This window comes from Bubalus kerabau, chromosome 15, assembly GCF_029407905.1.
Source record: "Bubalus kerabau isolate K-KA32 ecotype Philippines breed swamp buffalo chromosome 15, PCC_UOA_SB_1v2, whole genome shotgun sequence".
Classification (NCBI taxonomy): domain Eukaryota; kingdom Metazoa; phylum Chordata; class Mammalia; order Artiodactyla; family Bovidae; genus Bubalus; species Bubalus kerabau.
The window spans coordinates 49,137,237-49,160,825 of record NC_073638.1 but is presented as its reverse complement, the minus strand read 5'-3'; the positions used below and the strand labels follow the sequence as shown (position 1 = coordinate 49,160,825).

Sequence of the window (23,589 nt, the reverse complement as noted above, 5' to 3'; positions counted from 1 at the left end):
ACTTTGCCCCCAAAGCCTCTCAAAGTGTTACCTAAGCCTGAAGAAGATAAAAAGTTTTTAAACAGTGGAGCTTTTAAAACAGACTGCACAATATGCGGAGCATGCTCCTAAGAAAAACCCCCTCAGGGGGGCTCTCACCCAGGCTAAGAGAAAAACGGTAAGGGGATTTAGCAACAATATTAACCCTTGACGAGCTGGTTACTCCAATTCCAATGGGAGTGGCTGGCCCCCTACCTGAGGGCATTGTAAGACTTGTGCTAGGGCGTAGCTCGCTTTCTTGTCAAGAAATTTCGGTGGTGTATGGTGTGGTAGATTCTGATTATATTGGAAAAATTAAAGTTTTGATCTCGCAGCCTACCAAAACTGCAAATTAATAAAGGTCAAAGAATAACACAGTCTTTGCTTTTACCTTATCAGACAGGAAAAAATTTGACTTCTCAAGCTAAGAGCCACAAAACATTTAGATCTAGTGATCTAGCCTTTTGGGTGCCAGGAAATTACAGCTCCAAGGCCTTTAAAAGATCTTTTAATTCAAGAAAACAAAATGTCAGGGCTATTAGACACAAGAACAGACGTCTCTTAACATTTCTGGAAAAGACTGACCCAGTTCCTGGCCAACACATACTACTGAAAATGAGTTGGTGAGATTAGAAAAAGCGGAGTGGGAATGCTGTAGAGAAAAAGGTGAGGGAGAGTTTAAAACCTTGGAGTAGTGAGTTCCCCTGGAAGTATTCAAGCAAAGTTAGATGGTTACTTGTCATATAAAAAGCTATAGACCAGATTTAGTTTACAAAATGATAATTGGAAAAGCTTATAAAGATGTTGTGTAACACCTCTTTACTTGCTTCTCATATTTAGGTGCCAAAAGTTTTGAAAATTGATAATGCCCATTTGAAGATTGTTTACTAACTTTAAATGATTTCCAAAAATTATTAGGGGTTATTAGGGGACAGTAATTAGATACGCCCACATTTAAAACTGACTACTACAGATTTAAAGCCTTTGATTACTTAAAAAGCAATCCTAATTCCAGTTCTAAGACAAAGTTGACTAAATGAGACAGACGGCTCTTGTTAAAATAGATGAGACTTTAAATGATCAGTTAATTAGGATTAATATTACCAAAAGATGAGATTAAATTATTCTTGCCACAAAACATACACCTACAGGATGCTTGAGACAAAAAGGCCCATTGGTTCCATCTATCAGTGACCCCAAGAAAAATAGTTTTATCTTTTCCCAGCTTGGTGACACAATTAATTATAAAAGGAGGAAAAAAAAAGTGTAGAACTTTTTAGAAAACAAGTAACAAATATAATAATTTCACTTAATAAGGATCAACTACAAGTCTTTTACAAAATAGTGATGATTGGCAAGTTGCCCTGATAGATTTCAGGAGTCAAATTTTGTTTCATTTGCCCTCAAGCCCCCACAGTAGTTAAAAGTTCAAAAATGTTAGATTGGAAGTTTGAGGATACGTGTGGAACTTTCCAACCCTATGTAGTTCCTACGCTCCCCTTTACCCTATGGGAGAGGGACGTGCTGTCTCAAATAGGAGATACTCAGAGAAAGAGTTTTCTCAATTTCTTAGTTATCAACAGGAGGTACAATTAACAATACTTTATATGTTGTTATAAATACATAATATAAATATATTTACATAATTACAGTTTGCCTAGTTAGGTATGGGTATAAATAAAATATAATGAAGGTATACCTAATTCTATTTATAGATCTATACTTAATTAATTTGTATATAAATTAATATGTATACTATATATGCATATTATATATATACTGTATAATTGAATATATATTGCAGTAATGTAATGTGTGAATGGCTGATATTAATTGGTATGGATTGATGTACTGTGATATATGTTCTATATACTGTATTATTATATATATGTGTGACATGTATTATTGCAGTGCATTGGTTTGTGTTGGTTGGTATTAGCTGTGTACGTGTTGTATTGCTGTAATATATATATTAATATATTAATTATAAAGATTAATTCAAGTATATCGATTTATATATATTATATGGTAACAAGTATAAACTATATAAATACATTTTGCATTTAGGTATATCTGTATACTAAAATGAGATAAGGAGGTTATACATTTATTATTTAAATTTATACAGAGACCTAAACTAAACATTAGACCTAAATTAACATATCTCTAAATTTATGTTGTTAAAATGTAAATTTTAAAAATTAAATTGACAACTTCTTGACAATTCCTTTGCCATAAAACCCCCATAGGTGTAATTGGGGAAGCCAGACAAAAAATTGGATTTATGGCAAAACGGCCCCCTAGAGTGGGTCCATCTTCCCGCTCAAACTAAAAAAGTAGCGGCTTCTTATTCAGGATTGACAGCTACTTTGATATTAAAGGAAAAAAACAGAACATTGAATTATTTGGTAAAGAGACATCAAAAATTCTAATTCCATATAATAAAGAACAACTTGATGCTCTTCTAATGTTTGATGAGAATTGGCAGATTGCTATAGGAAACTATTTTGGTCAAATTTTTGCATCGTTTACCTTCACATTTGCTGAATTTTATATCCAGACATCCAGTTATTTTTCCTGTCAGATGTAAACAGTCTCCTATTCCAAATGCTCAGATAGCCTTTACTGACAGGTCAGCAAATGGTAAAGCCTCCATAGTTACTAAAAATCACCAAAAGGTTTTAGAAACACAAGAAACTTCAGCTAAAAGAGCTGAAATAACAGCAGTCATAGAGGCTTTTGCTATGTTTGCAGATGAGGAATTTAATCTTTACTCTGATTCTCAGTATGTGGTCAGGCTGTTTACACACATTGAGACTGCGGTTTTGCCTAAAAATAAAACTACCATATTTCATTTGTTAACTAAATTACAACAACAAATTTGGAAAAGGAATAAAATATTTTTCATTGGACACATTCGGGCTCATTCCGGATTGCCTGGCCCTTTAAATGCCTTTAATGATTTGGCTGACTTGTTAACCAGAAATACAGTGGCTACTGTGATTGAGGAGGCCAGAGCCTCTCACTCACTTCATCATCAATATGCTACTGCCTTAAGATAACAATTCCAAAGAGAGATAACAATTCCAAAACAATTCCCAGAGAGACTGCTCGAGAGATTGTGCGTTCTTGCCTACACTGCCCCACTGTTTATAATAATATACCTATGGGAGTTAATCCTCATGGTCTCAAACCTAACGTACTCTGGCAGACGGATGTAACTCATGTCTCTTCATTTGGAAAACTGTCTTTTGTTCATGTAACTGTAGATACCTTTTATCACGTTATTATTGCAACTGCTCGTACCAGAGAGGCAGGTAAAGATGTGATACAACATCTCTTTACTTGTTTTTCATATTTGGGCCTGCCAAAAGTTTTGAAAACTGACAGTGCTCCTGCTTACACTTCTAAGTCTTTTCAAGAATTTTGTATAAAGTTTCAAATTAAACATAATACAGACATCCCTTATTATCCACAGGGACAAGCCATTGTGGAAAAAACACATCAAACATTAAAAATCCAAATTCAAAAATTAAAAGAAGGGGAGTTTAAGTATAGCTCTCCCCATCAAATCTTGCAATATGCTCTTTTCATAATAAATATTCTAAATACTGATCTGGCTGGAACTACTGCAATGCTTCCTCATTGGTGCCTGGAGCAATTAAATGCAAAACCATTAGTCAAATGGAAGGCCCTCTCAGGACAATGGAAGGGTCCTGACCCATTATTAACTAGCGGTCGAGGATGTGCGTGTATTTTTCCACAGGATGCAGATTCTCCAATTTAGACAGGCTGATTCGCCATGTTGCAGACCCCCAGATATCCAGTTCCCCCATTGCTTCGATCACAAAAGAGGAGCCCGCCAGAAGGGGAGGCAAGATAAACATCGAGATCCCGGCGGGACCGACGGGGCTGCTGCAGCGCGAACTCCAACCAGAAAATAATTCTACTTATTCTGATTTGGCTTGTCTACCCTCTCCTTATGTTTTTCTCTTTACCAATGATTCTGGAAAACTTAATGTACATGTGACTTTAAACTGGTGGACCCAATGTAGTGATCTGTGAATAATGTATGCTCTCATCTTGTTTAAACCCTCAATATAATGTTTGCTCCTTTGTAGTGTTACAACGTCCACCTTATCTTATAATGTAACCACTTATTGATATAACTATAGTCTTGCTGTATTACAACAACTTCAGGATTTAATGCGATTGCGACGATTTGTGGGCTTACTTATTTTAAGAATATCAGCTTTAATAACCGCAATTACTTCTGTTACTGTGGCAGCAATATCATTGACTCAACAAGTGCATACTGCCCAATATGTTGATACCATGTCTAAAAATGTTTCACTAACTCTAACAACACAGGAAGCTATAGATAGGAAATTAGAGATGAGAGTAGACGCCTTAGAAGAGGCAATAATGCATATTGGGACTGATTTACAGGCTTTAAAAGTGAAAATGGCTTTGTCTTGCCACGCTGATTACCGGTGGATATGCGTGACATCTTTAAAGGTAAATGAGACAGATTATGAATGGGAAAAAGTCAAAAATCATATCTCAGGTGTTTGGAACAGCCCTGACATTGGCCTGGACTTAGGGAAACTTCATAATCAAATCTAGACCCTGAAACACTCTCGACTGGATTTTACCGCAGCTAATGACTTTTTTCACACCTTCTCTAACTTTCATTTCAGGAAAAAACATTCTGTCTAATATCCTTGGATACATCGCTGCTGGTGCTTTAATTTTGCTTCTCATATTCATTCTTCCTTGTATTGTCAGGATTCTTCGGCAGAACATTCAGAAGCTCGCGACTGAGCTGCCTCTGGCTGTTTTAAGAAATAAAAAAGGGGGAGATGCTGGGAGCCGGCATATTGCATATTGAGTGAGGATCTGGAATAGCTCAACTGGAATTCTATCACTGCTGAGAGCCAGCGTGAGGCACTCCACCCATGACAAAGGTCATGAGGAAGGAGGCTCGGCATACGCAAAGGCGGGATCGAGCCTCAGGAGTCCCCCTGGAAATTCTCGAGCATCTACCCCCAAAACCAGAGTCTGCCTACTTTCTGCTTTGTGCTTTCACCTACACCTCTGACTTTACGGGGGGCTGTCTCCCACTACCTCTCTCTGAAAAAAGAGTTAGCTTACAGCTCCAGTTAATAATTCTTGGATGTGACAGTGTTTAACCTACAAACTCCTTTGGAAATCCTCTAGCCTGCCTGAATAGGTTTTTCTGGCCACATGTGATTGTTCAGAGCCTCCCAACTGTGAGAGGCAGGAGATGTTCTAAACTGCCTAAACACAGATTCCTTTGAGTAGTTAAAAGATTGATTAGAAAATGTATTGGTGAAGGGTTTTTCACTTGTTGGGCCAATGTTTGCTGCTAAGTCTCCATACTCCTTACCTACTGTGTCTTTGGCAGTGTATTGATTGATATAATGGGTGTATAGAAATGTAAAATGCAGCTTTGTCCAATGCTTTTTGGAAGGCTGGCGCCTGACTTTGGAATAATCACCTTTAGAGAAAGATAAGTTTCTTAAAATGTTAACAGGCCTCCGGGCCAGAAGATGATGTCAATCACCTGAACTTTTGCATATGATAAGTTTGCAGGAAGAAAGCCTGGCTTGCTGCATGACTCTACCCCTTCCCCCATTATCCTCTATGCATACCTTAAGGTATAAAAACTACTTTGGAAAATAAAGTGCGGGCCTTGTTCACTGAAACTTGGTCTCCCCATGTCATTCTTCCCTTTAACTTCCGGCTGAGCGTCCATCTGGAGCGTGGATGTCCTCTGCGACCATTTATTTGCCTGGGCTTCTAAGACCCACTCGAGAAGGTGTCTAAGGTGGGGCACCTTCCGCTATTCGAGAGGGCGCCTGCGGCCTCCGTGGTCAGAGCTAACCTGGTGTCACGGGTTATATTGATTTTCCGCGTAAACCAAGCCACTCAGCTTCTTTTCTCCACTGAATTTTCCTACTGAGCTATCTTTATTTCAGCCGCTTTTCTCCACTGAATTTCCTCACTGAGCTATCCTCATTCTATTACTCTTTGAATCTTTGATGAATAAATAAATATAAATAAGTCGCCGACGCCGTCCCCGCTTCGAATACCCTGGATCAGCCGGGGCTGGACCCCGGCAGGGGGGGTCCAAAATCACTGCAGATAGTGACAGCCACCATGAAATTAAAGGACACTTGCTCCTTGAAAGAAAAGTTATGACCAACCTACACAGCTTATTAAAAAGCAGAGACATTACTTTGCCAACAAACGTCCGTCTAGTCAAAGCTATGGTTTTTCCAGTATGGTTTTTCCAGTCATGTGTAGATGTGAGAGTTGAACTATAAAGAAAATTGAGAGCCAAAGAATTGATGTTTTTGATCTGTGGTGTGGGAGAAGACTCTTGAGAGTGCCTTGGATGGCAAGGAGATCCAACCAGTCCATTGTAAATGAGATCAATCCTGAGTATTCTTTGAAAGGACTGATGCCGAAGCTGAAACTCCAATACTTTGGCCACTTTATGCGAAGAACTGACTCATTTGAAAAGACCCTGATACTGGGAAAGATTGAAGGCAGGAAGAGACAGTGATGACAGAGGATGGGATGGTTGGATGGTATTACTACCTTAATGGACATGAGCTTGTATAGGCTCTGGGAGTTGGTGATGAACAGGGAAGTTCAACATGCTGCAGTCCATGGGGTCACAAAGAGCTGGACTTGACAGCAATTGAACTGAACTGAACTGGATATCTCCACAGGATAGTTTTGCAGTTCCCATGTGTTCACAGTAGGTTTGAGGTATTATTATTATTGAAACTGGCAAAAGCGTAAGCAATAGATGACATAGATCATGGGAAGTGTAAGCAGGTTTGGACACATTATAATGTACAAACTGGTGCCCACAAGCACCTGGGATGTCAAGATGGTCATGTGCTGGAGTGGAGTACAAATTGTCACATAGCAGTTAAAGGCCATCGCCACCAGGACTTGAGCCTCTATGCCAGTGAAAGCATGGATCAAGAACATCTAGGCCACACAAGCTCCAAAATTGATCTCATGAGCTTTAAACCAGAAGATACCCAGCATATGGGATCCTGAGGTTATCAAAAGGGCCAAATCAATTGTTGAAATGATGACCAGAAAGTAGAACACAGGCTTCTGGATTGTCTGGTCCATCTTGATAACCAGAAGAATTGTGACATTGCTCAGTAAAGCCAAAAGGTATACAGAGCAGAAAGGCAGGGAGATCCAGCCATGGACCTCTTCTAGACCTGGGATTTCAATGAGGAAAAATGTGGTTGGGTGAAAAATGCTCCTATTGTGATAAAACATTCTTCCAAATCACAGATAAGGAGAAGTTGCCACTCCTAGAAGCAGGGGGAAAAAAAAGATTTAATAAGAACTGGTTATAAAAATGATCAGCTAAGTGCTTCAGTACTAAGTGAAAATGGAAAGGTTTCCTATATGGTAGGACTTATCTGTTTGTTTCTTTTTTAAATTCTAAAGGAAGTCAATCTCATTTGAATGGACCAGTCTTAAAGAATGCACATAATCTTTATACAGATTTAATCCTATTTTTTAACACAAAAGTTTTAGCATCAAATCCATGGCAGAACTATAAAACATAACATGAAGTATGAAATAATGTAGTATTTCCCATACCCTTTATGAAGTCCTTGTCTGAAGAGGGACACGTGAATAATCAAGGATACACTTGTGAAAATGCAGGCATAACCCAAAAGGAGATAGGCAAGTGAGAAAATAAAGTGAAAGGCATGAATGGACACACTTCCATAATTAGAAAATGTGAAAATTCTCTAAAGATTCATTCATCCTTACTGACACAGAGAAGATTCCAACATCATACCTACTATCCAGTCCAAAAGACAGAAACAAATTTAAGAAAAATATTATACAGAGTGAAGTAAGCCAGAAAGAAAAACACCAATACAGTATACTAACGCATATATATGGAATTTAGAAAGATGGTAACAATAACCCTGTGTACGAGACAGCAAAAGAGACACTGATGTATAGAACAGTCTTATGGACTCTGAGAGAGAGGGAGAGGGTGGGAAGATTTGGGAGAATGGCATTGAAACATGTAAAATATAATGTATGAAACGAGTTGCCAGTCCAGGTTCCATGCACGATACTGAATGCTTGGGGCTGGTGCACTGGGATGACCCAGAGGGATGGAATGGGGAGGGAGGAGGGAGGAGGGTTCAGGATGGGGAACACATGTATAGTATTTTAATTTAAAAAAATTAAAAAAAATATATATTATCACAAACAAAGACAGAGGCATTCTTGCCTGCCCAAGAGCAGATATAGTCTGGTCACATACCTCTGTACTCAAAGGAGCCCAAAAAGAAAGATAATATTAAACCTGCATAGATTTTCATTGATATCTCTGTTTTCCCAAGGCCATTCCATTTCTTAGTGGCTCATTCTAGATTGTTATGATTGGGGTTGTTTATGGTGGTATGTGTCAATTCCTCATTAACTTCTCATTCTACATCAGTTCCACAGAAGAAACCTCCTATCACTGCTTCAGAAATAACATGCACTAGGTTAACTCCTCCTGATTAAGACACTGAAAATGTGGGTTGAGAACAACCTAGAAGGCTTCAGGTTGTTAGGAATCTGCTGAAGGCATTTTTGTGCATCACAATACTGTCTAGAATTACAAAATTTAATAGGAAAAAAAGTTGCTTTCTGTCATTGTCTATAGGAAATGGAGAAGGGTATTGTTGCAATGCCTTGAAAATGATGAAGAAGCAATCAAGAGAAGCCCCATAATATAAAATAATAAAACAGATTGAATTTTTTCAGAGTCCTCAACTCGAGGCAGTGTTGTTCAAGATTGGGATAAAATAGCACCTACCTCTGTTTTACCTTTAGTATAACTCCATACTTCCCTATCTCCCAATATTTCCAATATCAGGTTGAAAAAATAAACTGAATGTTATATATATTCTCAAGTTGAGGGGTGTGTGTGTGTGTGTGTGTGTGTGTGTATGTGTGTGTGTGTAAGAGAGAAAAAAAAGAAAAGAGAGCTGTATTTTGCACTGCTACTTAAACCACAATGAGGTACTATTTCAAGCCAGTCAGAATGGCTGCTATCCAAAATCTACAAGCAATAAATGCTGGAGAGGGTGTGGAGAAAAGGGAACCCTCTTACACTGTTGGGAATTAAAACTAGTACAGCCAGTATGGAGAACAGTGGGAGATTCCTTAAAAATCTGGAAACAGAACTGCCTTATGACCCAGCAGTCACTGCTGGGCAAACACGCCAAGGAAACCAGAATTGAAAGAGACACATGTACCCCATCGCAGCCCTGTTTATAATAACCAGGACATGGAAGCAACCTAGATGTCCATCAGCAGATGAATGGATAAGAAAGCTGTGGTACATATACAGAATGGAGTATTCAGTTCAGTTCAGTCGCTCAGTCATGTCCAACTCTTTGCAACCCCATGAATCGCAGCACGCCACGCCTCCCTGTCCATCACCAACTCCCGGAGTTCACCCAGAGTCACATCCATCGAGTCAGTGATGCCATCCAGCCATCTCATCCTCTGTTGTCCCCTTCTCCTCCTGCCCCCAATCCCTCCCAGCATCAGAGTCTTTTCCAATAAGTCAACTCTTTGCATGAGGTGGCCAAAGTACTGGAGTTTCAGCTTTAGCTTCATTCCTTCCAAAGAAATCCCAGGGCTGATCTTCAGAATGGACTGGTTGGATCTCCTTGCAGTCCAAGAGACTCTCAAGAGTCTTCTCCAACACCACAGTTCAAAGGCATTAATTCTTCGGTGCTCAGCCTTCTTTACAGTCCAACTCTCACATCCATACATGACCACAGGGAAAACCATAGCCTTGACTAGATGGACCTTTGTTGGCAAAGTAGTGTCTCTGCTTTTCAATATGCTATCTAGGTTGGTCATAACTTTCCTTCCAAGGAGTAAGAGTCTTAATTTCATGGATGCAGTCAACATCTGCAGTGATTTTGGAGCCCCCAAAAATAAAGTCTGACACTGTTTCCACTGTTTCCCCATCTATTTCCCATGAAGTGATGGGACTGGATGCCATGATCTTCGTTTTCTGAATGTTGAGTTTTAAGCCAACTTTTTCACTCTCCTCTTTCACCTTCATCAAGAGGCTTTTTAGTTCCTCTTCATTTTCTGCCATAAGGGTGGTGTCATCTGCATATCTGAGGTTATTGATATTTCTCCTGGCAATCTTGATTCCAGCTTGTGCTTCTTTCAGTCCAGCGTGTCTCATGATGTACTCTGCATCTAAGTTAAATAAGCAGGGTGACAATATATAGCCTTGACGTACTCCTTGTCCTATTTGGAACCAGTTGGTTGTTCCATGTCCAGTTCTAACTGTTGCTTCCTGATCTGCATACAAATTTCTCAAGAGGCAGGTCAGGTGGTCTGGTATTCCCATCTCTTTCAGAATTTTCCACAGTTTATTGTGATCCACTCAGCCATTAAAAAGAATACATTTGAATCAGTTCTAATGAGGTGGATGAAACTGGAGCCAATTATTCAGAGTGAAGTAAACCAGAAAGAAAAACACCAATACAGTATACTAATGCATATATATGGAATTTAGAAATATGGTAACGATAACCCTGTATGCGAGACAGCAAAAGAGACACAGATGTATAGAACAGTCTTATGGACTCTGTGAGAGAGGGCGAGGGTGGGAAGATTTGGGAGAATGGCATTGAAACGTGTAATATCATATAAGAAACAAATCACCAGTCCAGGTTTGATGCATGATACAGGATGCTTGGGGCTGATGCACTGGGATGACCCAGAGTGATGATACGGGGAGGGAGGTGGGAGTGGGGTTCGGATGGGGAACACGTGTACACCCGTGGCGGATTCATGTTGATGTATGGTAAAACTAATACATATTGTAAAGTAAATAGCCTCCAATTAAAATAAGTAAATTTAAATTAAAAAAAAAAAAAAAGAAAGAAAACTGAAACTTCCAGGTAATTGCCAGTGGTCACTGTCAGGGTGCTGGCCAAGAGCAAGGCTTCTAGACTTTGTGATGCCTACTTGAGTTTGTCTCCGGAAATAAACGCTCAATATTAAGTCAGTGCTTACCTCAGACTTTCATCAAGCTTCCTTAATGCATTTCACTCAATCCCTTTAACCCTTTCCAGAAGCAGAAATTTTACTTTATCAACCAAATACATAACCATTATTATAAATAGATTTTAAATGCTTTTGATCTAGATATATTTGAAGATACATAATCTCCATTTAAAAGTTGCAAGATAGAGACACTGATGTATAGAACAGTCTTATGGATTCTGTTGGAGAGGGAGAGGGTGGGAAGATTTGGGAGAATGGCATTGAAACATGTACAATATCATGTATGAAACTAGTTGCCAGTCCAGGTTCAATGCACGATACTGGATGCTTGGGGCTGGTGCACTGAGACGACCCAGAGGGATGGTATGGGGAGGGAGGAGGGAGGAGGGTTCAGGATGGGGAACACATGTATACCTGTGGCAGATTCATTTAGATATTTGGCAAAACTAATACAATATTGTAAAGTTTAAAAATAAAATAAAAAATTAAAAAAATAAATAAATAAAAGTAAAAAAAAATAAAATAAAAGTTGCAAGATTTCCCACCTGAAATGGATTACTGCATCAAGCATATCATATCAAGGTATTAGCTCTCAGCCACCTTGAATAGATCATGCCTCTTTCATTTGAATTCAGTACACACCTAACTCAAAAGAAAAGCCATCCATGATGCTTCATTCTCCACAAGAAGTGAGACGCATAATAAATATCAAGCAGTAAAAATCTATGCCTATTTTTTCATATAGTCCAAAGACAGAAGTTTTATATTAAGATTGTAGCTGCTTGTAGGTTTGGAAAAAATGAGTTAATTCTACTTTCTCTTAGGAGAAGGCAATGGCTACCCACTCCAGTGTTATTGCCTGGAGAATCCCAGGGATGGGGGAGCCTGGTGGGCTGCCCTTAATGGGGTCGCACAGAGTCGGACACTACTGAAGTGACTTAGCAGCAGCAGCAGCAGCAGCCACTTTCTCTTATAAATCGTGTCCTGGGATTAAATCCTCTGAAAGTGAAAGTGAAGTCACTCAGTTGTGTCCGACTCTTTTCGACCCCATGGACTGTAGCTTACCAGGCTCCTCCGTCCATGGGATTTTCCAGGCAAGAGTACTGGAGTGGGTTGCCATTTCCTTCTCCAGGAGAGCTTCCCAACCCAGGGATTGAACCCAGGTCTCCCGCAATGTAGGCAGATGCTTTACCATCTGAGCCTCCAGGGAACAAAATCCTCATACTATGATTTAGAAAAAGAGAAACACACGAGAAAGTAACATGGATAGGAATTTATAGAGAGAAAGTTATGAATGTGGGACAAAACCACAGATATTATCATTTGTACATGCCGTAGTTAGAAATATTCATGTCCTCTAAGGAAGATTTTGCGTTCAGTTCTGTGGGTTTCTGTTTTCTAGATAAAATCCGTATTCTAAGTTAGAACATAATAACCTAGCATTGGACACTCTGTTTTCAGCCTTAGCTCTCCCTGTCTCCCTTCACTGACCAGGTATCTCAGTTCATTGAATGCTTAGCTTTAGGAATTCTAATCTGTCAGTCTTTGGACCCACTATCCTCTGTCCAAGATTGTTCCCCTTTTATAGTTATTCATATATACATATGACAGAGGTCATACAAATGAGTGGTAAAAATAGCCAACCCTGGAAATTATCTGACTCCATTCAAATACTAGATTCCCCATGTATGACTATAAAACTATGAATGATTTACTAATTATCTCTATATCTTTGTTTCCTCAACTGGAAAATTAGGGATAGCAGTAGTACCAACAGCATAGGCTATTTTGAAGATAAATTAAGTAGTGGATATCAGGCACTCAGTATAATACCTGGCATGTTTTAAGCAGTTAATTAAAGTAGAATTTAGCTCACAACACCACTTTTGTAAACCTTGGACCTATGTAAACTACACTGAGAAATCTCTCAAGCCATCTAGTCTGTAGCATTTGGTCTGAAATTCTCAATTATTGTAACATTTTTTCATGAGTTTTTAGTCTAATATTTACATAGTTCTTATTCTCACTGAAATAAATTTATTTTGAGTGTGAAAATTATATCTCATTACATTTAAACTGATATTTTAGATAATACTTAAGCAAAAGTCTAAAAAGGCTTAAGATACAAAGCACAGACTACAAAGTGTGAAGTAAAATGTTTCTTTTGACTCATCTTTCCAGTTGTATCACACAAACCTTAAAGTTAAATCCCTGTTAATATAAAATTTAATACATCATATGAAGTGGAAATATATATGTATATATACATATAAATGCATTTGTATGTGTATATATATATATAGTGCATATATATACACACACATATATATTTTCTAAAACAATTGAAGATATATACATTTGAGAATGGCATTTTCTTGGAGATCTTGTGCATATAACTGATAAGTTCAGTTAGAGTGAATTTTAGAACATAAACTGAAAAAGCTTAGGCAAGATCATACCCCTTTTTCTGGTCTTTGGAAATGAGGAAGCATCTATTCCTGAGGAGTTGCTGGTTAGATGTCTTAGGACCAAGCCAAGAGCAAGCCTTAGAACCAAGATGAGTCACAGAATGTCAGCCCTGAAATATTGTAAGAAACTTATTCCCTGGTATCAAAAAATATCAGACCAACGTCTTGGTGACAGGGTACTCAAACCAACATTTGCACTTTGTCCAAGGGTGAGACAAAATTCCTGTTAATGTTTGAGTAAAGTTAAGTAAGATTAGTTTATGTTTGTTTTATTTTTTATTTATAACCTAAAATGTTATACATTTTAGGTTATACACAACCACATTTTCACATTTTTTTTTCCCATGAGACCTTCTTATCAGAGGCCCTTATCCCATTGTCCCAGCTAGGTTTGCTTTTACTTAATGTGTTATTAAGTAAGTGAAAGTGAAAGTGAAAGACACTCAGTCATGTCCAACTCTTTGAGACCCCATGGACGTAGTCCATAGAATTCTTCAGGCCAGAATACTGGAGAGGGTAGCCTTTTCCTTCTCCAGGGAATCCTCCCAACCCAGGGATCGAACCCAGATCTCCCACATTGCAGGCAGATTCTTTATCGGCTGAGCCTCAAGGGAAACCCAAGAATTCTGGAGTGGGTAGCCTATCCCTTATCCAGTGGATCTTCCCGACTCAGGAATTGAACTGGGGTCTCCTGCATCACAGGCAAATTCTTTACCAACTGGACTATGAGGGGAGCCTGAGAGGTATCTTCAAAGTGCATTTTATTTTGTTCATCTTTTTAGTCTTTGAAATAGCCCTATGATATAGATACTATGCTCATTTGCTTATACAGATGGAAAACTTGAACTATGGAATATTTTAGAAACAACAAAGGTAGAATTTGAACCCAAATGTCTGATTCCAAATCTGTGCTATTATTCAGTATATTGTAGTGGTGGTGTTGTTCAGTCACTAACTCCTGTCCGATTCTTGGTGACCCCATGGACTGTAGCCCACCAGGCTCCTCTGTCCATGGGGTTTCCCAGGCAATAATACTGGAATGGGTTGTCTCCTCCAGGGGATCTTTCTGACCCAGGGATCAAATTCGCCTATCTAGCTTGGTAGGTAGATTCTTTACCACTGAACCACCAGGGAAGTCCCTTGATATATTCTACTGCCTACATTTCAGTTTTGAGATATTGAGCCTATCTCATGTTTCAACAAGCCTGTTAAAGTTTCCAGAATCATACTGTACAGTCTTCACTTACACATGAGCTTATAACTTCATACACACTTAAAAATACATGTATTGTGGTAGGCACTGATTGTTCTGAATGCCTTCCAAGGCACCTCAAGCCTACCTTCCATTTCAGCAAGTGGGTCTCTCTAACCATAAAAATTGGTTTCTAATTTTCAGAAATAGCTGGGAGGTTGAGGAGTTGGTATCCTCAGAATCAGTTAATCTTCATAGTTTTGCTTGAAGCTGCAATCTGACTCATGATGTGTGACAGTATGTCTTTTTCATGTTCTCATTTATTTGGTGCAGCAGGCAATCACAGGCTTATTGTGATACTGCGTGAATTCAAGCCACTTTGTTCTGTACTGCCACCACTTCTTCCAATTTGGAACAGGAACAACAGAACCTATGGCAAAGTGTTATGGGAAAATGAATGGAGATTACTTCTGTAGAGAGAATTAAAAATCTCCCATTTGAAGACATTGATGAATATCCATGTTAAGTGCAGTATTATTTTATCAACCAGCCAAGCCTTCTGATTCTCACTCTGGCTTTACTCCTGAGATCAAATGCTAGACTGGAGACAGGAGCCAGGAGGTCAGAAAAGGAGTTCCAAGGAGTTAGATGCACTTTGTTAAGTCACTGGAATTGCAATTCCTAAAAGTTGCACAACAGAAAAAAGCAAATAAGCCTGAATTTTTTTTTGTTGTTCAGAGTAGTAAAGTAGTAAAGCTAGAATTTAGTGTGATTAGAAAGCAAACACTTCAGCAGTTAATGTGAGGAAACAAAGTTAAATTAGGGAATCATGAAAGTTAGAAAAAAGGAATATTTGAAAATGTGAAACTTAAAAAAGTGATCAAAAACAAAGGTCAGGAAAGCAGAATTATGTTCTAATTATTAACAGTCCTGCTGACCAACAATTCTATATTAAATTATAAACCCTGGATAAATGATCTAAAAATTGTTTATAGAAATAAAACAATATGCAGCATATTTCTAGTTGGAAATTAATATGAATACCTATTAATCAATGGATAGGTAAATAAAATCAATGTTATAAAACAAAATATTTTAATCTAAATGAATTAATAACTAAAATAGTGTGATTGGTTGTAGAGCTAAAAATTTATGTACTGTGATGTCAGAAAAACACATGATAAATTTTGCCTCTGGAAAAATAGCAGAGAAGCTGTATTGAAACAGTGTTAAAGATGATTTCAAGTTTAATTCTGTATACATATTTATTAAGCTTTATCTCTGAGATGAGTGCAATGTTAAAAGTCATTAATGTGTGAGTTGTAGAACCAAAGATATTTATTATATTTTTACTTTAGTTTTATTTGTTAAGAGAAGGAAAAAGAAAATGATTCTTTGAAAATAGTAATGTAACAAGTTTGATGATGCAAAAGCTTATTGTTTGGTCTTGGAAAATCTTATTGAATCAATCAAAAGTCCTTGGTCATATAAAAAATTGACTATTCTTAGATGTATAATTTGTACGTTAAAGTACAAATGATAATTTGTAAGTTAAAGTCAGTGAAGGCATTAGGGATAGATCATGGGTTTAGAAAGAGAGGTCTTGGATTTGAGGATGGAATATTTCAGGGTCAAGTGTAGATTGAGAGAACAAGGCAGTAAAGTGATAGGAAGAAGTCCAGCATGCATCGTGTAGACAGCAATGCTATACGTAATAAACCTCAAGACCACATTTACATTATGAGCTAGAGTGCAAAGAAATCACCTAAATGGCACAGATGACATTAGTGAGAAATTGTATTTAAATTTTACGTGTGTTTTGTCTTCTCATTACACTGAGTGTTACATGTTTGGCAGACCTTTCCACTTCAGGATACAGAGTTGATAATAATTTTTATTGAAACTATGAGCCTGGCTTTTTTTAAGGGTACAGCAGGATGCAAGCTCCATAAGAATAGATGTTCCTGTTAGTTGGGGTCATTGATTTATCCTCAGTGATAAGAATCATTGAAGACATACAATAAACACAAATGAGTACAAATTGAGTAAAACATGAATGAATGAATGAATGAGTGAGTGGACACAGGAAACAGGGTCAAAGTTTTAGCACCCCATTTCTCTAATTACAGAACAATAAAAACACAATATAGTAAATCATCTCCAGAAAAGAAGCAATTTCAGGTTACCAAGGACAATGTATGATAACATACAAATAGGGGTCACACAATTCCCTTTCAGGACAGCCCATAAACCTTTGAACTAAATTTCCAGTGAGTTTCCACAAGTTCTAAAATTCATTAGTCAGCAGTCAGGAACAAACCAACTTGTGTTGCAATCTGGCAGCAGGAGATACTTGTTAAAACAAGAACACACAAATTTTCCTAACGAGATCAAAATCCTTAGTAAAACAATATGGTAGGTGTTTTATTTTTTAATAACATATGGAGCACTCACTCCCATATTTGTTTGGTCCTCACACCATAAATGATGGGGTTGAGTGATGGTGGGATAACCAAATAGAGATTGGCAACAAGAATGTGAATATAGTGGGGTACGTTGTGTCCAAATCGGTGGCTGAGGAAAGAGAAGAGTGAGGGGATATAGAAAACACAGAGGACAGCAATACAGGAGGCACATGTGCTTAGGGCTTTTAGCCGTGCATCTTGGGATGGCAGATGGAAAACATTCCGGAGTATATAAACATAGGAGATGCCAATAGGGACTGGGTTTAGGAGAAAAACAGAGACCACAAAGAGCCCATAAATACCATTGACATGGATGTTTCCACAGGACAGTTTTGCAATTCCCATGTGCTCGCAGTAGGAATGAGGTATTATTACATGAGCCTGGCAAAAGGGTAGCCGGTAGATGAGATAGATCATAGGAAGTGTAAGCAAGACTGCAAAAATTATAATGTACAAAGTGATGCTCATGAGTACCCAGGACGTCAGGATGGCTGTGGAGTGGAGTGGAGCACAGATCGCCACATAACAGTCAAAGGCCATTGCTACCAGGACCCCAGCCTCTATGCCAGTGAAAGCATGGATCAAGAACATCTGGGCCACACAAGCTCCAAAGTTGATCTCATGAGCATTAAACCAGAAGATACCCAGCATACAGGGTACTGAGGTTGTTGAAAGGGCCAAATCAATTGTTGAAAGAATGGCCAGGAAGTAGAACATGGGCTCCCTGAGGGTCTGGTCCATCTTGATGACCAATAGAATTGTGACATTGCCCAGTAAAGCCACAAGGTAAACAGAGCAGAAAGGCATGGAGATCCAGCCATGGACCTCTTCCAGACCTGGGATTCCAATGAGGAAAAATGTGATTGGACGAAAAGTGCTCCCATTGTGATATGTCATCCTGTCACTTCTCGAAGAAAGTGAATCTGGTTCTCTTGCTCCTGTCGACATAAAAAGTAAAAGATAGAGGGGGAGAGAGAGAGATCAGAGGGAGAATGATCTGTTTCATCAATTCCTAGCTCAGTGTGTCAGCACAGAATTTATGTCATGTTTACTAGGTAAGTAGGCCTGTTACTGAATCACATGTATGGAGTCGTTCCCCCTAGCATTTAATATACCAGGTCAGAGTCATATTCAGTTTTTATTCTGCCTGCTGATTGAGCTCTAATTCCAAATGTGAAGGCTTATAGCAAGCTCAGTGCAGAATGCCAATAATTAGACCATGCCATTCACTTTGAAAGAGAGTTGGATGTGATTCTATTTGGGGAAATCCACTCTGGTAAGTGACTCTAGAAAAATCAAGACTACACATGAGAACAAGTTAATGCATTACAGAGGCATTCAAAAATGCCTTCAAGGGTTCATAATGAAAATAAATTATAGGTGTATAGGAGCTTGTACAATTCAAGCCTGAATTCTTCTGATTCCCCATTATTCACATAGAGACATACATGCAAAAATTCTGACCCAAGCCCAGTAGCCTCTCACAGACACCAAATCAGATCATAAACGACACAGTTACATGTTCTCAGACAAATTACTGTCCCCTTGAGATGACTGGCCAGGAGCAGAGACAGCCATTGTTCATGAGTTACAGACTGCACAGAGTATCAGTTGGAGAAGTGGAATGTTTTCTAGTGTTATTTACACTCTTCTCTTCTCTGTCCATAGTTTATCAGGTACTCTCAGAACAGCTGTTAATTTTACTTGAGTTAATTTTACCATTGCTGTTGAGCCAACACTTGCTTGGCTACTCCTCCTACCAGTTCAATACACTGGAAGTAGGTAGAAAAATCTGAAAGCCTAAGATCATTTTGGTACTAGAGGAGGTATTTTTGGTAGCTCTCTGGGATATAAGTGTCTCAATAGAGAAGAATCTACCTCTGCAGTGAACTAAAAGTGTGGAGAAAAATACTTGAGAAATGCTTTCAAAATACAGCAGAATGTTGAGCATCTTGCCATGTGTTTGTTGGCCATCTGTATGTCTGCCTTAGTATGCAAGACAGCAAAAGAGACACAGATGTATAGAACAGTCTTTTGGACTCTGTGGGAGAGGGAGTGGAGGGATGATTTGGGAGAATGGCATTAAAACATGTATACTATCATATAAGAAATGAATCGCCAGTCCAGGTTCGATGCAGAATACAGGAAGCTTGGGGATGGTGCACTGGGATGACCCAGAGGGATAGTATGGGGAGGGAGGTGGGAGGGGAGTTCAGGATGTGGAACACGTGTACACCCGTGGTGGATGCATGTTGATGTATGTCAAAACCAATACAATATTGTAAAGTAAAAAATAATAATAATAATAAATAAAAAATAGATATGAAACAAGCAACAAAGGTTTACTGTATAGTCAGTATCTTGTAATAACCTATAATGGAAAATAATCTGAAAAATAATGTGTATGTATATGAGTAACTGAATCACCTTGCTGTGCACCTGAAACATTGTAAGTCAACTATATTTCAATAAATATATATATTAAGAAAAAAAAAGATAGAAATATCTATTTAGGACTTCTGCCCAATTTTTGTTTGGGTTTTTTGTTTTGATATTGAGCTACAAGAATTGTTTACATATTTTGGAGATTAATCCTATGTCAGTTGCTTCATTTACAAATATTTTCTCCCATTCTTCAGCCTGTCTTTTTGCTTTGTTTATGGTTTCCTTTGCTATGCAAAAGCTTTTCAGTTTAATTAGGTACCATTTGTTTATTTTTGTTTTTCTTGTCATAACTCTAGGAGATAGGTCAAAAAAGATCTTGCTGTGATTTATCACAAAGAGTGTTCTGACTGTTTTCCTCTAAGAGTTTTTTAGTGCCCAGCCTTACATTTAAGTATTGAATCCATTTTGACTTTATTTTTGTATATGGTGTTCTGTTCAGTTCAGTCGCTCAGTCGTATCCGACTCTTTGTGACCCCATGAATCGCAGCACGCCAGGCCTCCCTGTCCATCACCAACTCCCGGAGTTCACTCAGACTCATGTCCATCGAGTCAGTGATACCATCCAGCCATCTCATCCTTTGTCGTCCCCTTCTCCTCCTGCCCCCAATCCCTCCCAGCATCAGAGTCTTTTCCAATGAGTCAACTCTTCACATGAGGTGGCCAAAGTATTGGAGTTAGGGAGTCTCTGATTTCATTCTTTTTACATGTAGCTGCCCAGTTTTCTCAACACCACTTATTGAAGAGACTATCTTTTCTCCACTGTAGTTACAGCAGTTGTAATTCAAAATAAGGCATAGAGATCCTTCCTTTTTGTCCTTGTCATTGTTTCACTTTATTACATTTTTAATTTGTTCTCTTTTGATATAGAAAACATACCATGGTGAAAAAAAAAAAAAAAAAAAACTTTCCTTTTTTGTGAATTCAGTCTAACAGAGAGAGAACTAGTGCTGTTGAGTGCACTGACTCTTGTTTGTGATCTATAAATACATAAGCAAACTGGGCAATTAAAATGCCACTGTCCAGTAGAAAAATGATGGCCATGGCCAAGGCCAAGGCTATAGAGTCCTTGTTTATTTTGAAGCAGTTCTAGGATCCCACACTCAACAGTGGGTGCCACTGTCCAGTAGAAAAATGATGGCCATGGCCAAGGCCAATGCTACAGAGTCCTTGTTTATTTTGTAGCAACTCTAGGAGTCCACCTTCAACAGTAGATCACCACTAGCTTCAATCCTTCCTGCTGCTACTGCTGTTAAGTCACTTCAGTTGGGTCCAACTCTGTGCGACCCCATAGACAGAAGCCCACCAGGCTCCCCCGTCCCTGGGATTCTCCAGGCAAGAACACTGGAGTGGGTTGCCATTTCCTTCTCCAATGCATGAAAGTGAAAAGTGAAAGTGAAGTCGCTCAGTCATGTCCGACTCCTAGCAACCCCATGGACTGCAGCTTTCCAGGATCCTCCGTCCATGGGATTTTCTAGGCAAGAGTACTGGAGTGGGGTGCCATTGCCTTCTCCGAATCCTTCCTACTTCCAGAGAAATATATCTTATGTAGTGTGATTGACAAGATGATATTTTATGCCCTGGGTCTCTCTGAGCATTTTAAAGAATAAGCTTGAAAGTGAAAGTGAAGTCACTCAGTTGTGTCTGACTCTTTGTGAACCCATGGATTGTACCCCACCAGGCTCCTCCATCCATGGAATTTTCTAAGCAAGAGTACTGGAGTAGGTTGCTATTTCCTTCTCCAAAGAATAAGCTTATCACCATTTAAAGACATATTATTTTTTCCTACCTAGTGCAGTCTGGCAACATGATCCATTCTCAGCCTGTTCTGCCCGTGTGTCTCCCCATTTACTAGAGAGATCTATTCACCAGAAATCAGCAGCTGATTCACCTTTTTCATGTGTGCAGAGGTCTTATGCACAGCATCAAGTGGCACAGTACTTACCCCTCATTCTGAACAGGGCATGGAGGGCATATTTATATTAGAGGTTGAGTATTCAAGAGATATTTCTAAGAAAACACCACACCTTTGTTCTGGGACTGAGTCCTCAGGGACTGCTCACAAACTTCAAGATTCTACTCTAGAGGCCAAAAACTCCAAAGGATATAGAAGAAGACTGAAGTGCATGTAAATAAAAGTTAAAAAGTGGAGATAAAACAGTTAGTTCATCTATACATATGTGAAAAGATATATATTATTGTATCTTCATGTGAATGTGAATACATGGCTCAGTTCTATGTGTTACCTACATTCTACACAGAGAATAAACTAATGTAATTTAAAATGTTTTTAAAAAATATGAAAAGATTTTTTTTTCTTTTGCTTTAGATTTTACTAAAGAGTGCTATTGTCTAAGTCATGGCCCTGTCACATACTAGCCATGTCACTTTGAGTGACTTACATATTTCTATGCCTAAGTTTCCCTAATAATAAAAAGGGACTCAAAATACTGCCTTTCTTCTTGAGTAAATTTGGGAATAAATTAAAATTTTATTGTACATTCAGAACAGTATCCTGTACATTGTAAGTGGTCAATTATAGTTAATCTTATTATTATCATTATTATTTTATTTTTAGCAACAAATTTGTTTAATTAAAATATAACATTTATAATATTCGTTTCTGGTATACAACATAGTGATTCCATATTGCAAAATGGTCATCAGGATAAGCCTAATTATAATTTTTCTCTATAAAAAGTTATTAAAATAATATTGACTATATAACCTTTCCAAGTGGTGTAATGGTAAAGAATCTTCCTGCCAATGCAGGAGACACAAGAGACACAGGTTTGATCTCTGGATCGGGAAGGTGCCCTGGAGAAGGAAATGGTAACCCACTCCATTATTCTTGCCTGGAGAATTCCATGGCCAGAGGAGCCTGGTGGACTTTGGTCCGTGGGGTCGCAAAGAGTTGGACAAAACTGAGTGACTAATACTTTCACTTTCATCAATGTTGTAGATTATATTTCTGTGACTTACTTATTTTATAACTGGAAGTTTCTGCCTCACCATCTCCCTCATCTATTTTACTCATCCCTTTATGCCACTTCCATGTGGCAACCACTTGTTTTTTCACTGTATCTATGAATCTCTTTCTGTTTTGTTTGTTCAATATTTCATTTTAAAAAAATTCTACATATAAGTGAAAGCTTGTCTTTCTGTGCTGATTTGTTCAACTTAGCATAGTACCCTCAAGGTCCATCTCTGTTGTCAAAAATGGCAAGAGTCCAGTCTTTCTTATGACTGAGTAATTTTCCTTTATAGTTGTATACCACATTCTCTTTATTCATCTTTTGATGGGCACTTAGATTGCTTCCATATCTTGGCTATAATAAATAATGCTGCAATGGATATTAGGGTACACGTATGTTTTTGCATTAGTGATTTTGCTTTCTCCAGGTAAATACCCAGAAGTGAAATTGCTGGATCATATGACAGTTCTAGTTTTAAGTTTTTGAGGATCTTCCATGTTGTTTTAAATAGTGACTGCACCAATTTACAATTCAAACCCTGTGAGGGTTTCTTCTCCACATCCTTGTCAATACTTGTTGTTTGTAACCTTTTTGATGAGAGAATTTCTAATGGGTGTGAGTGATATTTCACTGTGGTTTTGATTTGCATGTCCTTGATGATTAGTGATGTTGGCATCTTTTCATACATCTGACTGCCATCTGTATGTCTCTTTGGGGTTTAAACTCACAAGAACAAGTCCATAGGTATTATTCATGCAAAACTGATTAAGGAATCACTTCCAATTCTATACCCATTTTCCTTCTGAAATCTCTAAAGATATTAAATATTTTCTAATTTTAGAGTCAATCATATACATATAATTTGACTTTTATTAGAAGGTTAGTTTATAGATTGAAGTAATTAGATCTCTTTA

General features: G+C 38.3%; 1 protein-coding gene across 1 annotated transcript; it reads right to left on the bottom strand.

Annotated features, from left to right (window-relative positions):
• Window positions 1-17,243: 17,243 nt before the first annotated feature.
• On the bottom strand, window positions 17,244-18,155 carry LOC129628204 (olfactory receptor 52J3-like). The gene has a single exon (XM_055547632.1). The coding sequence runs from the start codon at window positions 18,153-18,155 to the stop codon at window positions 17,244-17,246; it is 912 nt and encodes a 303-aa protein (XP_055403607.1).
• Between the last annotated feature and the right edge of the window lie 5,434 nt (window positions 18,156-23,589).

Excerpts from the sequence above, each read along its gene's own strand:
- LOC129628204 (XM_055547632.1), bottom strand. The coding sequence starts at position 18,155 with ATGACATATCACAATGGGAGCACTTTTCGTCCAATCACATTTTTCCTC.